The sequence below is a fragment of the Anneissia japonica genome, unplaced genomic scaffold (genome assembly GCF_011630105.1).
Source record: "Anneissia japonica isolate Jap-2015-1 unplaced genomic scaffold, ASM1163010v1 scaffold288298_len56185_cov174, whole genome shotgun sequence".
Taxonomy (NCBI): Eukaryota; Metazoa; Echinodermata; class Crinoidea; order Comatulida; family Comatulidae; genus Anneissia; species Anneissia japonica.
This window is the reverse complement of record NW_022758288.1, coordinates 38,427-52,947: the sequence shown is the minus strand read 5'-3', so window position 1 is coordinate 52,947 and position 14,521 is coordinate 38,427. Positions and strand designations below refer to the sequence as shown.

The 14,521-nt window shown below is 32.5% G+C and overlaps 1 protein-coding gene across 1 annotated transcript in view; it reads right to left on the bottom strand.

The window, feature by feature from the left end:
* Window positions 1–880: 880 nt before the first annotated feature.
* The window catches only part of LOC117125240 (hyalin-like), a gene marked incomplete at its 3' end in the record, with an annotated part of 49,479 nt that continues 35,838 nt past the window's right edge, over window positions 881–14,521 (bottom strand). Inside the window, exons 12-18 of the mRNA XM_033271701.1 lie at window positions 13,300–13,545; window positions 11,578–11,859; window positions 8,495–8,758; window positions 5,045–5,290; window positions 3,902–4,144; window positions 2,499–2,750; window positions 881–1,138 (exon numbers count right to left, since the gene is read on the bottom strand). Of these exons, the coding sequence (XP_033127592.1) occupies window positions 881–1,138; window positions 2,499–2,750; window positions 3,902–4,144; window positions 5,045–5,290; window positions 8,495–8,758; window positions 11,578–11,859; window positions 13,300–13,545 (1,791 nt within the window). The remainder of the gene's footprint in view (window positions 1,139–2,498; window positions 2,751–3,901; window positions 4,145–5,044; window positions 5,291–8,494; window positions 8,759–11,577; window positions 11,860–13,299; window positions 13,546–14,521) is intronic.

The following is a 14,521-nucleotide window of genomic DNA, read 5'->3' as shown; positions in this document are numbered from 1 at the left end:
TACCACCATAGGCCCATTGCCACCTGGCATTTTACCACCTGGCCTTTTGCTACCCTAGGCCCATTGACACCCAGGCCCGTTGCCACCCGGTCATTTGCCACCCGGCCCGATGCCACCCAGTCTTTTACCACCATAGGCCTGTTGCCACCTAGACCCGTTGTCACCCAGCCTTTTGCCAGCTTTGGGTAAAAAGCGAATATTTACATTATGCTGGGTTGTTTGTTCATAACACTGGAGTAGAAATTGTTCTAATTTTAGGTATTCACACCTAATTACATTGCGTAGCCTTCATAAAATGTCAAACTGACCAAATTTTGGACAGTTGGACAACAGGCCAGGTGGCAAAAGACCAGGTGGCACAGGCCTAGGTGGCAATGGGCCTAAACCCCATTTCAACACATTATTAGTGAACTAACCAAAATCATCAAGTAATTTACATATTTTTAAAAGTAACTTTAAGGCATCAATATTATAAAGCTTTATTTTTTATTTTTATATTGTTTATAATGTAAATTGTTGTACTTTTTTAAAAATGTTTTACTGTATAATCTGAGAATTGTTATACCCAGGGCTCCTAGGAAGACCAGTCTACTTGACTGATTTGGCCACCCTGGTGAAACACTGTCAATAAATAAATACGATTTCATCTTACCTTTCACACTGACAATGAATGCAAAGATATCATTATTTCCAAACACATCAGTTGCTATATACTCAAGTGTTGTAAATTATGTAAAATTGCTTTAAATATGATTTCTTCTTACCTTTCACGATGACCATGAATGTATAGTTATCATTATTTCCAAACACATGCGTTGATGTATAGCCCTACTCAAGTGTTGTGAATTATGTAGAATTGCGTAATATGACTTCTTCTTACCTTTTACGATTACCATGAATGTACAGCTTTCATTGTTTCCAAACATATCTGTTGCTGTATACTCAAGTGTTGTTGTTCCAATAGGAAAGGCTTCTCCTGATTGATTGTAACTTGTACCAGATCCTGTTACTGTGACATCATACAGATCATCTGTATTATCAGTATAGGTGACTGTCCAGTTGATGAAAGAAGTAGGTAGTCCAGCATCTGTTGTTACATTGAAGTCACTTGGACACATTATTTCAGGATTTTCTTCATCTTTAAAAGGATATTACAATTGAAATATAAAATGAATGTTAATAAATTGATAAATAAAAGATCGAATAATAGGTGCATCATACAATTTGCCATTTATGATCTGAAAATACTGATAATAGTGTTTCCATTTTTAGCAACTAATTATCAGACAAAATATATCTCTTATTTCATTTTAATGTAGGCCTAAGAAACATTTTTTTTGTCTTGACACTGATTTTAAAGGTACTTTTTAATTATGGTTAAACATAGTATTCTTTAATGCTGAATTTCAAAGTACTTTTCCAATTTCATCATTTACAATGCAATTTACGCAGTCTGTTCGTCTTTCATTTATTCATTTGTGGCAAAGACAAGCCAAACCAGTCACTTGTCACAAATCCTGTTTTTAGAGATAATGGCCAAAAAATGCTGGAATGTCAAAACTTTTGAAATCTATTTGCCCTAAACTAACCTTTATATATCATGATATGCTATTATTTTCCACATTTTCAATGTTAAAACAACAATTTCTAAATTTGATGATGGTTTCTGCCTGAGAAATGCCTGAATTCATAAACTTTGAAGGCTGATTTCGCAAATACCGTTCCTTCCAACTGTATTTGTGAAACTCCTGCAACTTCATAACGAAATGTCGGATTTAAATGATTCTTTTACCATTTTATTTTCTCATTTTACTGTTTAACCCTGATATACACCATTTTCGCGAAATTTGAAAACTACCTCTGGGGAACTTTCAGAGGACTATCATTTCGCTCTACATACTTACCATCATGGATTAAATCAACGATAAAACTAAATTACAAAGTACAAATATATTAAAACGGAAAAAACACGAAATGTTTACATTAAAAAGAAGTCTAAGTCTTTAAAAGCTATTTCAAAATAAATCCCATGAAATGGTCTATTAACAACTGAAAATCAATTTTTGCAACAAGTAACTGGTTTGGCTTGTCTTTGCCACATTTTGTATTACAGTATTTCACTTTTTTATTTTTGTATATTTGGGGAATTAAAAATCGTCGTACCAGTCAGGAATCAGGAGAAAACTATACTTTTAAATTTGAAATAATTGGCTACCCCACTGCATTCAATACTCTAGCTGAATATATAACCTTTCTGGAAACACACATAGAGGTAATTCTGTTATTTTTATATATTATTTTAATATAAATTATTTCTAATCAACAAATTTTTACGATAGGTAGTGACAAAACAATAGTATGGTATGCACTGATCGCAATATACGGATTGTATTTTATAGCATAGTATTCACTGATTAATCCACATTTTGGAATGGAAACTGGAATGTACATGAATTAACCAGCATAGTCTGCTGTATAGGATAAGCAAATCAACTTACCATAAACTGTTACAGAGAAAAAGCAAAAAGCAGCATTGCCGGATGGATCCTCAGCTATACAAGTTACATTCTGGGGTTTAATTGGCCAAATAGCATTAAACTGGTCACCAGACTGTTTTGTACAATTCATGTTTACAGTGCCTGAATTATCAGTAACTGATACATTCCAATATATAGTGGAGTAAATTTGGAATAAATCTGTCAATGTCATATTGATGTCATCAGGGCAATCAAAGTGTGGGTCTTCGTTGTCTGTAAAGAAATAAAACAAATAATCACAACTGTATATAAAAAAAAATGAACTGTGTTGATGTCATCAGGGCAATCGAACACTGGGTCTTCATTATTCTGTCGTAAAGAAATGCAACAAATTATTACAACTGTATATTGACCATTTTTGAGAAATTTTGAAATGAAAATTTTCTGATAACCTGGCAACTACCACTGGGGGATTTCCAGATGCCCATGCACTTCGCACTACATTTTTACAAGTGCGCACACGGTGCTCTACTTGACACTAACCTCACAGGCTAGATTAGGTCGCTGGAAGTCCCCCAGTGAGTTGTAAGACGTTGGCGGTGCTGTTTCAAAGTAAACCCAATTATTGGTCTATAAAAACAATAAACTATGTTAATGTACTGGTACTGGTATAGGCATTTATAATGCACCTCTTCCTTGAGGTTATAAAGCGCAGTTGTTTTCCCTAGTCATTAGGTCCATATTCGCCACATTTAAAGTTTGACATAAACCCTATGACGTTAAGTTTGTAAATGTCATGGATATTGAGTATTTTTTTTGAGAGAGAGCTATAACCCTGGCAGCATTTTTTTAAAAGTTTCCAAGCGGCTTCCAGAGTACTTTTGTAGGTGTTTCCCCAGATAAGATTCCCATATTGGAGATGGAGTAATATCAAAGCTTGTGTTCATCATTTTCTTCAATGATGTTGTTAGCTCTCTGGGCCCTTCACATTAGATGTTATTTTTAGGCTGAAAGGTGTACCATGCTGGTGAAGACATCATCAATGATTATCAAGTCACAGATATATGTTAGTTCAATCAACTTGATAGTTGACAGTTAACTTTTTGACAATCCTGTCTACTACCTCCCAAAGTGTCTGTTCTTTGTTATGTTTGTGACAAAGACGAAATAAAATGCAAGATTTTGAATAATAAATGAATGGGATATGTGGGGGTTCACTTTAATTTGCTGGCCTCATCCTAATAAAAGGAAACGTATATGTAGCATTTAAAACTCATGGGTGCACACAAGATTCCTAATTTTGTAAATTTCAGAAATGGGATATCATTTATGCTAAATCAGCTCTAAAATTATAAATGTGGTAAACTCCTTTCAACAGAAGTAAAAATATGGGTTTCCTAGATTTTGAAGAGCTTAAGACTTACCGGTAATGTTTACTAAAAATGAACATATGTCCACATTGCCTGAAGGATCAATTGCAGTGTAGTTGACCTCTGTAATGCCAATGACAAATGCATCCCCCGAATCAAAGTTTCTTACGAAGCGTTCAACACGATCGTTGTCCACAGCAGTAGGCTCAGTCCAATTCACTACTGCTGTCGGTTCCATGCTATCTGTATTCTGATGAATGTCATTTGGACAGTTGGATATAACTGGGTCTTCCAAATCTTAAATAATAATTATGTGTTAATCATTTGTAACATTTTTTTATATGTATTGTAATAAAAATAACATTATGAAACAGACTCCATAACATATCATTCTATAGTATTATGTAATTAACAATAATGTAATAATACAAAAATAATTAAAATATCAGTAATATATGTAATTTTCATTGCATAGAATGTTGAATAAATAACAATAAAATGATATGACGCATAAAGTACCACAGTCATGTCATCACAACACCAGGTAGCGCCCTCTGTTGCCAACTAGACGTTGGTTACCGTTCATTACGTCTGAATGCCTGCATAAGCTTTCTGGAATAGGCATCTTAAAATCTAATATTTTACCATCAAAATGTACTAAAAACACAAAAGCTCACATTATATTAGTAAACGAACACACATTTAATCATCAATTAAAATCTACAAAACTAAGATACAATATCTTAATAATTACGTTAGAAATTGGGATCAATGGTTTGTCCAATCGAACGCATTTTGCAATGATAGCAACGGAGTAGTATCACATGGTATTGTGAAGTAACAATGTAGCACTCTATATTCAATACAACATTATTCTAATAGTATTGTAATAATTTTATTGTTTTTAATGCTAATAGCAACGAATAGTATATGATACACATTTAATACATATCAGTCAACAACAATGTGATAGCCTCAGTATTAAATACTGCTATTACAATATCACCCTGAATGTACAGGATATAATAGAATCTTCCTCATATCTACAAGCTTGTCATGTACAAGCTGGTAACACCGAAACATCAGCACAATTATTTGAAAACTGTGAGTGATTTCAATTGTTTTAAAATATAAAATCAAATTGCTTGCCATTTATTTCCTCTCTTTTTTTTTTTTTTTTTTTAAATATTTTCTTACCTTCTATTGTTACATTAAAAACACATTTGTCTTCATTTCCTGAAGGATCAACTGCTATGTATGTCACTGTAGTCACACCAACATCAAAACTATCTCCAGGACTATGGGTTTGATTAAACTCCTTTACCATAACATTATCTGTAACTGTAGGCTCTGGAGACCAAGTAATATTTGCATACATTTTGCCTGGTGCTGTTGAATTTGCTGTATTATTCGGACAGTTTGCAATAACAGGATTCTCTACATCTGCAAGATGTAATTAGTAATATCAAGTAGTACAAAATTCACTTGTCGATGTTATGGATTAACATTTTAACAATTAATTTGCGATTAATTCTTTAAGTCAAGCTGTGCACTAACATTTTTTTTAAATCTGAATACTTCAAATAGTAAAATTTAAAGTATAATACCTCAATTTGTTGTAGTTTCATTTAATTGACATTTATTATATATGTATTCCCAACTTCTTTGTAGGAGGCATTTAAATTGTCTGCCAAAAATATATTAGAAATCACACAAAAACGCAATAATCAAAAGTAGAAAATAATCCAAGGAAGAGACTCTCGACACATTCACATGTTTGCCAGGACAGAAAGTTCACACTGGCACCAATTAGATGAGCTTTGGTCATACATTATTTTACTAGATGTTCCTGTTACCCATGTGGCATTCTGTATAGATTGAAATGAGTAATTGGGATGTCAGCTCTTAGTGTAATTAAGAAATCCACTTTGCTGTCCAGCCCTTTTTAGGCACATCCTTGTTACAGGCCCAGATAAAGGTAGAATTATTACGTCACAACATCTTGCCTCTGAAATGTTGGTGTAGAAATATGAAAAGCAGTACTCATAGATATAAATAAAATGATTTTGTAGATAAGTAATTAAATGTCCTATAATCAATAATTGTACATAATTTTGTGATGCTTTTGTGTTTTGGAATGAATTTTTTGTTTCTATAAAATGCAAAAAAATTAGTTTTTTTTTATTGACATGGATAACAATAAATATTATACTATACTAACATTGTATCAATAAAATCTCTGTGACTATGTTTATGCTGAAGAAAGAATCAGTTCAAGGTCAATCTGACTCAAAAGATAATACTGAGGTTCACATTTTTATTTTATTTTTATTAATATTTTTTGTTGTACCAGTGCATTTTTGCCTAAGTATTAGTATTTTTAATGTTAATTGTTGTTTTTCTGCACATCCTCCAATTTTAGAGTATGCCACGTCTGAAAAGGCTGGAAAGGAGTTCTTAGAAACCATGGTGTTGAAGCTTTAACAATGAAGGACATCTTCCGTTAATTAGAGTTTTTTGAGGAGCAGCAACTATTCAACATCAACATATTCCAGCAGAAAGACTAAAAACAACTTGGATGCATCCTCGGTCATAGCATTGGTAATTGTTAGAGTACACTCTGATAAAATGATGTTAGAGATGTTTTGCACACCAGAGTGATGCCCAGCTCAAGTTTCATACTGATCATCGTCTGATCCACTGCAAACTCAGTCTCCATTTCAAGCCAAAGCCAAGGAGATGAAGCATGCAAAAGAGGAAGTTTGCAGTTAGCAACTTCCATTCAGCTGCAGTGAAAGCCGACTTCTAGATAAAACTTCAATTGAAGGGAGTCAAATGGCCGAGCGGTTAAGGTAGGGGCGCCCAGTACATCTTTCGAGATGAGTAGGGGGTTACCCCAGTGTACTGGTTCATACAGCCCCTGCCATCTTGTGATGGGATTGCCACTTTGAAAAACTATTAAATTCACTGTTTGGCATATCCTTGGCCCTAGTGGCAAAAGCTGAATAAATATAAAAAATAAATAAATGAATCTAGAGAATGTTTCTCTGAAGACCTCTATCTAGAATTGCTTTGGGCACACCTTAAATTTACTATCCAACAGACCTAGGAATGGTTTGATGAAAATGACCAGAAGATCCAACTTAGTTGGGAAAAGAGATCTGGCCACTAGAAACAACTTACTGAGCCATCTTGTCCTAAGAAAAAAAAGAAGCATTTTGTCTTACCTGCAGAAATCTTCAGTGTAAGCTATGAGTAACTTAGAACAATTGGTGGCGAACCATTAACTTTAATAATAATAATAATAATAATAATAATATACTAATAATAATAATAATAATAATAATAATAATATCATCCCGACTTAATATGTTTAAACATAAGGCTTTTCCTTACTGCCATAATGAGATTTTGAAATTACAAAACTATGAAGCAATTATCCCAAATACCAGCCAGTACTAACAACTGCATGAGACTCCTACCATAGACAAGACTATCAAGGCCACAGAACAACCGAAAAGTGACAAGGCTATACCTGTTCCCTATACAGGAACAGGTAGGGGGAAACATCTGATTGTTCCAATTATCAGGGGATAACTCTACTGCCGGAAAAGTCCTGGTAAGAGCACTCTTGAACAGAGTAGTACCCATCATGGCAAAACACCATTTTTCAGAGAGTCAGTGTGGCTTCGGTGGCCACTAAAGCACCACCAACATGGTGTTTGTTCTTCAGCAGTTCAATCAGAAATTTTGGGAACAGAACAAAGGATTGTACATGTCACAAGCCAGTTGTGTACACCAAGAAGACGCATACCAACCAAACCCTCAATGAGGAGGGGATTCAACCAGCACCTGTATTAAGGCTGTAATTAGCAGCACTGACTTAACAATCTATTAGGATGAACTTTATTATCTTTCATTATTAATAACAAAAGAAAATTATCTTCAGTTGGCAAACGCAGACAAAAAACTTTAAAATACAAAAGAAAATCTAAAAATTTCATATCGTAATTATCATAATCATTTTAAAACATCATATTCGAAAATACTATATCGTTATTTTCTATGAATGTAAGAATTAAAAATATGAACACTATCATGGATAAAAGAATTATGCAAACGGTTTGTGTTGTTACGATGAGTGTTGAGCCTAAGACCAGATCTGTTTAGTGGGTACAGCTGGGACAGTATATGAGGTTCGTCTTCCTTTATAAGCCTAACCTTATTTAGTACTCGGTTCTGATACAATGACTTAAAATCAACAAGTTTACAGATTTTATCATATTTAGCTTCATTACTACAAAGGTGCAAGCATACTTTACTTGGTGGGTCATCATTATCCAACAATGGACATCCAAATTGGTTTAAAAACTTAAAAACAGAATCAAACAAATAAGAGGGAATCCAAAACAAAGGCTCACCTAGGGTTCTGGCAGAAAAATTCATTTTTATTTTTGGTACAGTTGGCCTCATATTACTGTCACTGATAATGAGAAATACCCATGATATTTATTATTTACATTTTTGAACTATTAAACATTCGCACATAAATCAACATTCCAAGTTATATCTCAGCATGGCTAGCTAAAAATGGTCAGCATTGGGTTAGTATTGTACACCTTGTTAATGTAAAATCATTTAACTTACCTATAACAGTAACTGTAAAATTACAACTAGCTTTGTTGCCAGATGTATCATATATGAAGTCAACAACATCAGTGACACCTATACTGAAGTCTTGACCTGGTGACATATTTGGTGATGACCTAGCTGTATCAATTAAAATGTTGTCACCTGATATGGGTTGTGACCAAGAATATGGTGCATAATCAACACCTACAGATGTGTTAAGGGTAACATCAGCTGCACCACTTGTGTTATCACAGTTATAGTAGAAGGGATTTTCAACATCTGAAAGTAAATATATATATAAATAACAAATATATAAAAAAACAAATAATAATTATAAACACTTTATATAATTCGAACATTTTATATTTCAAATCAAAATACATAATACTTTCTACCTTTTTTATTATTACTGTTGTCTAATGATAAATTAAAAAAAAAAATATACAGTAACCATTAAACAGATCAATGTTGTTCGAAAGCATTGTACTAACTTTATTATAACAAAACTTGGTATAACATATCCCTAGTAATGTTATCATGCTGTATTAAAGTAAAACTGATTAAGTGGTTGTCATCATTAGCATAACAGCTAACAACAAAATTAGTTATATATTGCATAATAATAATAATGATAATAATATTAATAATAATTACCATATTAAAAATAAGTAACAGTTGTACAGTAATAATATATTATTATTATTAATAATAATAATAATAATAATAATAATAATAATAATAATAATAATAATAATAATAATAATAATATTAATAATAATCTCTTTCACCCTGTGGGTGTTCTTACAAATGGCTGTGAGGTGCATAAATAATACAATTGTATAAAACTTATTAAACTAAACTAAAAAACAAATATGCACATTGACAAAGCCTAATTGTATAATAACACCACCATAAACAATTAAATAAAGTACAAAAAATAAGGTTTAACAAACTTAAAACTAAGTTTAATTGAAATCGGCCCAACTGTTTACCACTAGCAGTGTTTTAAAATGTTGCTAAAAAAAAGATAATTATGGATGTATCTTGTGGCTTTTTTATTGTTATTTTTTCTGTTTAATGTTATGAATGTATTATGCATGAAAGAAATAAATAAATTAAAAAAAAAAAAATCTTGTGAGACCAGGTGGTACGATCAGCAGCGACCTCTGAATTGAGGTTTAACCTTCTAAGGTCCCCTCTCACAACACCCTGCCATGAATTGGTCGAGGTCCGTCAACATCAAATTCTATGATATGCCTTGGCCATTTGTCAACCTCACTGCGCTGGAGATGGCCGTACCAGCAAAGGTGACTGTGGCATAGTGTATCTGCAATGGAGTGAATATTTAACTGGTAGAAAAGTGTTTTGTCAGAGTTCTGTCACAGATTCTGGTTGCGCAGATCCAGTGAATCATTGCATGATTGGCTCGGCATAGGAGTTTTAAGTCATCTTAAGCCAGGTTTCGCTGGCATAGGTAAGAATGCTGCGGACACTGCATGACCATTTAACAGGTACAGGTGTATCATTTGAGCAGCGCATGATTTTTTTTTTGTTCATGTTGACTTGGAGCCCGTACGATTTGAAGTGTGACTTCCAAAGTGATACTTTATAAGTCAGACCATCCAGTGAGGTATCTGCGAGCACAAGATCATCAGCATATAAAACTTCCCAAGGGCAGCCGGAACGAAAGTCTCTGGAGATAGCCTTAAATGTAATAACGAAAATCAGGGGGCTGAGTACAGCACCATGGTGTACACCGAATATGATACATGTATTAAAACACTCGCTGAGCTGATTGTGAGGGCGAGCATCAGCATGCATGGATTGGACAAAACGAATGATATGAACAAGATTTGCCAAACAACTGTACAAACTCCCAGAATTTCAACAGTTTTGGCTACCCAAAAAGGGAACTGTCGAGGAAATATATAATTGTAATTACAATATTTACTCCTGAATAAAGAATGAAGATTTCCATTTTTGATATTTCGTATTCCTTAATAATTTAATGTTTTGTACAATTTGTACAGTACTATTTTCTTCATATTTTATGTTGAGTGTTTATTGCAGTAATTTTTTTTTTATAACAATAATATCGATTTTTCTATGTCAAAAAAAGAATTATGTCGTAGTTACAACTGAAATAATAATATTAATCATAACATGTGCAATAATTTAATGACAACTACAGTACAATGTTTTAAATGTTTATTAGTGAATTTTAAATATCCTTTTTTTAATACTAATTGTTATACAGTATTTGATTGTAAATACCAGTAGTGAGCAATTTAGGCAAGGCTACAATTCACTTTATGTCAAATTTCTTTTTCCTTTTGTGTTGAATATATATACCATGATTAATAAATACATTCAAAATACATATGAAAATTTACCTTCCTAAGTTGTAAAACAATGATAAAATCATTAAAATACTAAAAAACTTTGCACTTTCTATGACTATAAAAATACAGTAAAAAACATTAAACATACAAAAAAATTACAGAAGTCACAAAACAACACAAAACACGGCAAATTTTCAAAATTCAAGAGTTTAAAACTATTAACTTTAAAAAGTTTAAAATCGCAAATTCTAAATAAAAATATTAATAAAAAGTATTAAAAATGGGCCTATCTTTTTTAAAGTTTTGGTTAAAATGACTGAATTTTGACCGGGCAAGCCCACATGATTTGTTAATTTTATTACAGCAGTTTAATGGATGAGTACCATTTACAATTATTTCGTTCAGTTTTTTTACAAGAGACTTTTCATGAATTTCTGAGACACGGGTTTGATCTTTACTGACTGCCTTTGTCATTTTATGTAGTTTATTGGTATTTTCTATGGTCAGTGTAGAGAACCAAGCCACACAAGCAAAACACATGACAGAACATATCACACTTTGATAAAATAAAGATAAAACCTCAAACAATGAATTTACTCAGTTTTCTCAGAAAAAACAAACGTTGCCTTCCTTTTGCATAAATAACAATATAAAATTAACAAAAATATAGTACCATAAGGCTACCAATAAGTTAAGAACTAGGTCTACTGTTTATTTATAGATAGATATGGAGTCCCCAGTAATAAGCCTTCTTACCAATGACTTTAACTAAAAAGTTGCACAATTCTTTATTTCCAGCTTCATCAAACGCAATATATGTTACATTCAGATCATACAAAGAGCTCAAATTGAAATACACTTGAAGACCAGGATAACTGTTGTTAGTAATCATCGTCACATTCACATTGTCAATTGCTGTTGGTATATTCCACGTCACAGTTGCAAACATTTCACCAAACGGTCTGTCATCTCTAGTATCTGTTGGTACCTCTAATGGACTGGAAGGGCATGTACCATTAAATGATGGGGGCTCCATATCTGGATAAATAAATTTAATAGAATTGTTAACAAAGAATCAGATATAACATTTTTTCATCACATTACAATTACTGTTTTGTAATAAAGTCAAATATAGACCCCTTGCAATGTTTATATTTGCCCTGACTAAAACATAGACTGGGTTCCAGTCTCTAAACTTTGTCTTAATCAGTAAAAAAGCTTGAAAAAAAAATTGATTTTGGCACCAATGACATATTACTTATTTGCTGGCGTTTTATAGTATACTTTTTTTTTTATCTAATTCACATAAAAAGTTTCTCTATATATACCAACGCTGGTGGCGCTCTCCAAAATTACTAGGAAAATCAATAATCAGAGACGTGTGGCAATTCTAACTGAAACGCTGGTGACATTGCCTCCGCCGGTATGAAGGGCCTCGAATAGGCCTATGAATTTTCTGTTTTCCACTCATTGAGGCTATGGGAACCTTGACGAACATTTTGCATTTTTTTGAATAAATGGAATAATTACTCTTCAAGTAAATTCTTATCTCTTTGGATCTTCTCATGTGCAGGCGCTCCCAAGCCACAATAAGAAATATAACCAGCTTTCTGATTTTACATGGAATTGGCCTATCTTTGTGTATTTCTTTTGCCTACCAAGCAGTACGCCGCCACCGTTTCAGTCAGGGCCAATGTAAACATTGCAAGGGGTCTATACTACATTGACTACATGACCACTTTCATATCACTTTTAGCATACACATAAGACCCTCCACGTAATTGATTAGTCTGGGGCAGCGGAGTTTCAGTCATGAAGAAATCTTGATACCGCAGGACCCTGAGATTGGAAGGCAAGCATCTTAATCAACAAGTTATTCAACTCAATATTATCACATAATATAATCACACAGAATTTAGAATCTTGTATTACATCCAGCTAAAGCCTAATTGCAGAGTTCAACTTGTTGATAGTTCAGCAGTGTTGGTCGGAAACACACATTATGGTTTGTTTTCATATAGAACAATCAATAGTATTTTGATGTGAATATAAAATTATATCATTGTCATTCAATATATTTCTATTTGCTTAACATTAAATATATTTTTAACCAACAGCGGAGTTGAATAGCTCAGTGGATTCTTGCATTTTGGTCCCAAGGTCCTGGGTTCAATTCCTGTCACAGCAGGACTTTTTCTCACAACCAAAAGCAACTCCACTCCTTAATGGCCTGTTTATACGATAACAATAACGATAAAAACCTAAAAAGCAATTGTTCATATAGAAAATATAAGAAATAAGAGAAGTTTTTACACTAGGAAGTATAAACAGGCCTTAAGCCTCATAAAGACACTTAGCTTATAAAGCATCATTCTCATCCTGTAAGTGGTGAGTGTACTTGCTGTTGGATGCAAAGGAAATAAAAAAAAAACTTTTTATAAATTGGTTAAGTATGAAATTGGTGAAATTTTGTCATACCTCTGACATCTACAGTAAAGCTACAAGTTGCAACATTGCCAGAGTCATCAGTAGCATTAAATGTGATGTTGTGCACACCAATTTCAAACACGTGAGGTGAATAGATGTTTGAGGATATCCATGGATTATCATCGGCATTATCGTCAGCTGTTGGTGCTGTCCAACTGTAATTACGAGTTGCAAGGCCCGTATCTGTTCCAATAACTGTGTCATTTGGACAATTATATAAAACTGGAGGTTCCATATCTATTGAAAGAAGTGTCATAATTTTTGTCATTATCTTCTTCTGTTACCTTAAAACAAACTTACATTTAAAGTTTTCTTTTACTTTACACAATGTTATATTAGTTTATTTTTTCAATTAAACTCTGAAAAACTCCTGTTATCAATTGATATTACTTTTTTACTTTATTTAACTCTACATTATAGGATACCTGACACAAACTCACATCGATATGACTGTACATTCATATGAAGTTTACACTGATTTTGTAAATTACTTTTGTAATTCTAAGTAAAGGATTTAGTATTTATTTTATTTTAAAATATTTTGAGAGGGTAGCTCTAACAGCAATGCTGACTTGAAGTGGCCCTCTTTTAAAACAATTTAAAATACAGACAGAAAATCCTAACTACAATGAATAACATTCAGAAAATATAAAATATTCCAATGTTAAAATCATTAAAATTGCAAGAAAAAACAATTTAATTCTAAAGTTAAAACCCCAAAATTGCAAGAGCAATTCATTGAATTAAAAAACAGTGACTAACAATTAAAAAAAGTAAAATTGATTTACAATACATTGAACTTAGAAATAAACGAATACCAATTAAAAAATATAACTAGAATAAAACTATTAAAATGCAATAAATTGCTAATTTCATTTAAAAAGGATATATATTAAGTTTAGACTGAAAACAGTAAGATCAAGTAAAGATAATGAATTAAGAAAGAACGTGCCTTGTAATAAAATCCATTTTTAAAATATTGAAAGTGGGGATAAGGAACAAAAATCTTTTTAATTAAATTTTTAATTAATCAAAATGGATGTTTTCATTTCATTTCATTTTCATTTATTTATTTTCCAGATTGTAACAAATAACACAAACCTAGCACTATTCTGGCGGATTGTCAAAAAGCAAACAAATTCACTATGTAAAAACTCTCCAACATTTCATCAATAGATGACATTATTGTATCAATAATTGATTAGGTCTAACC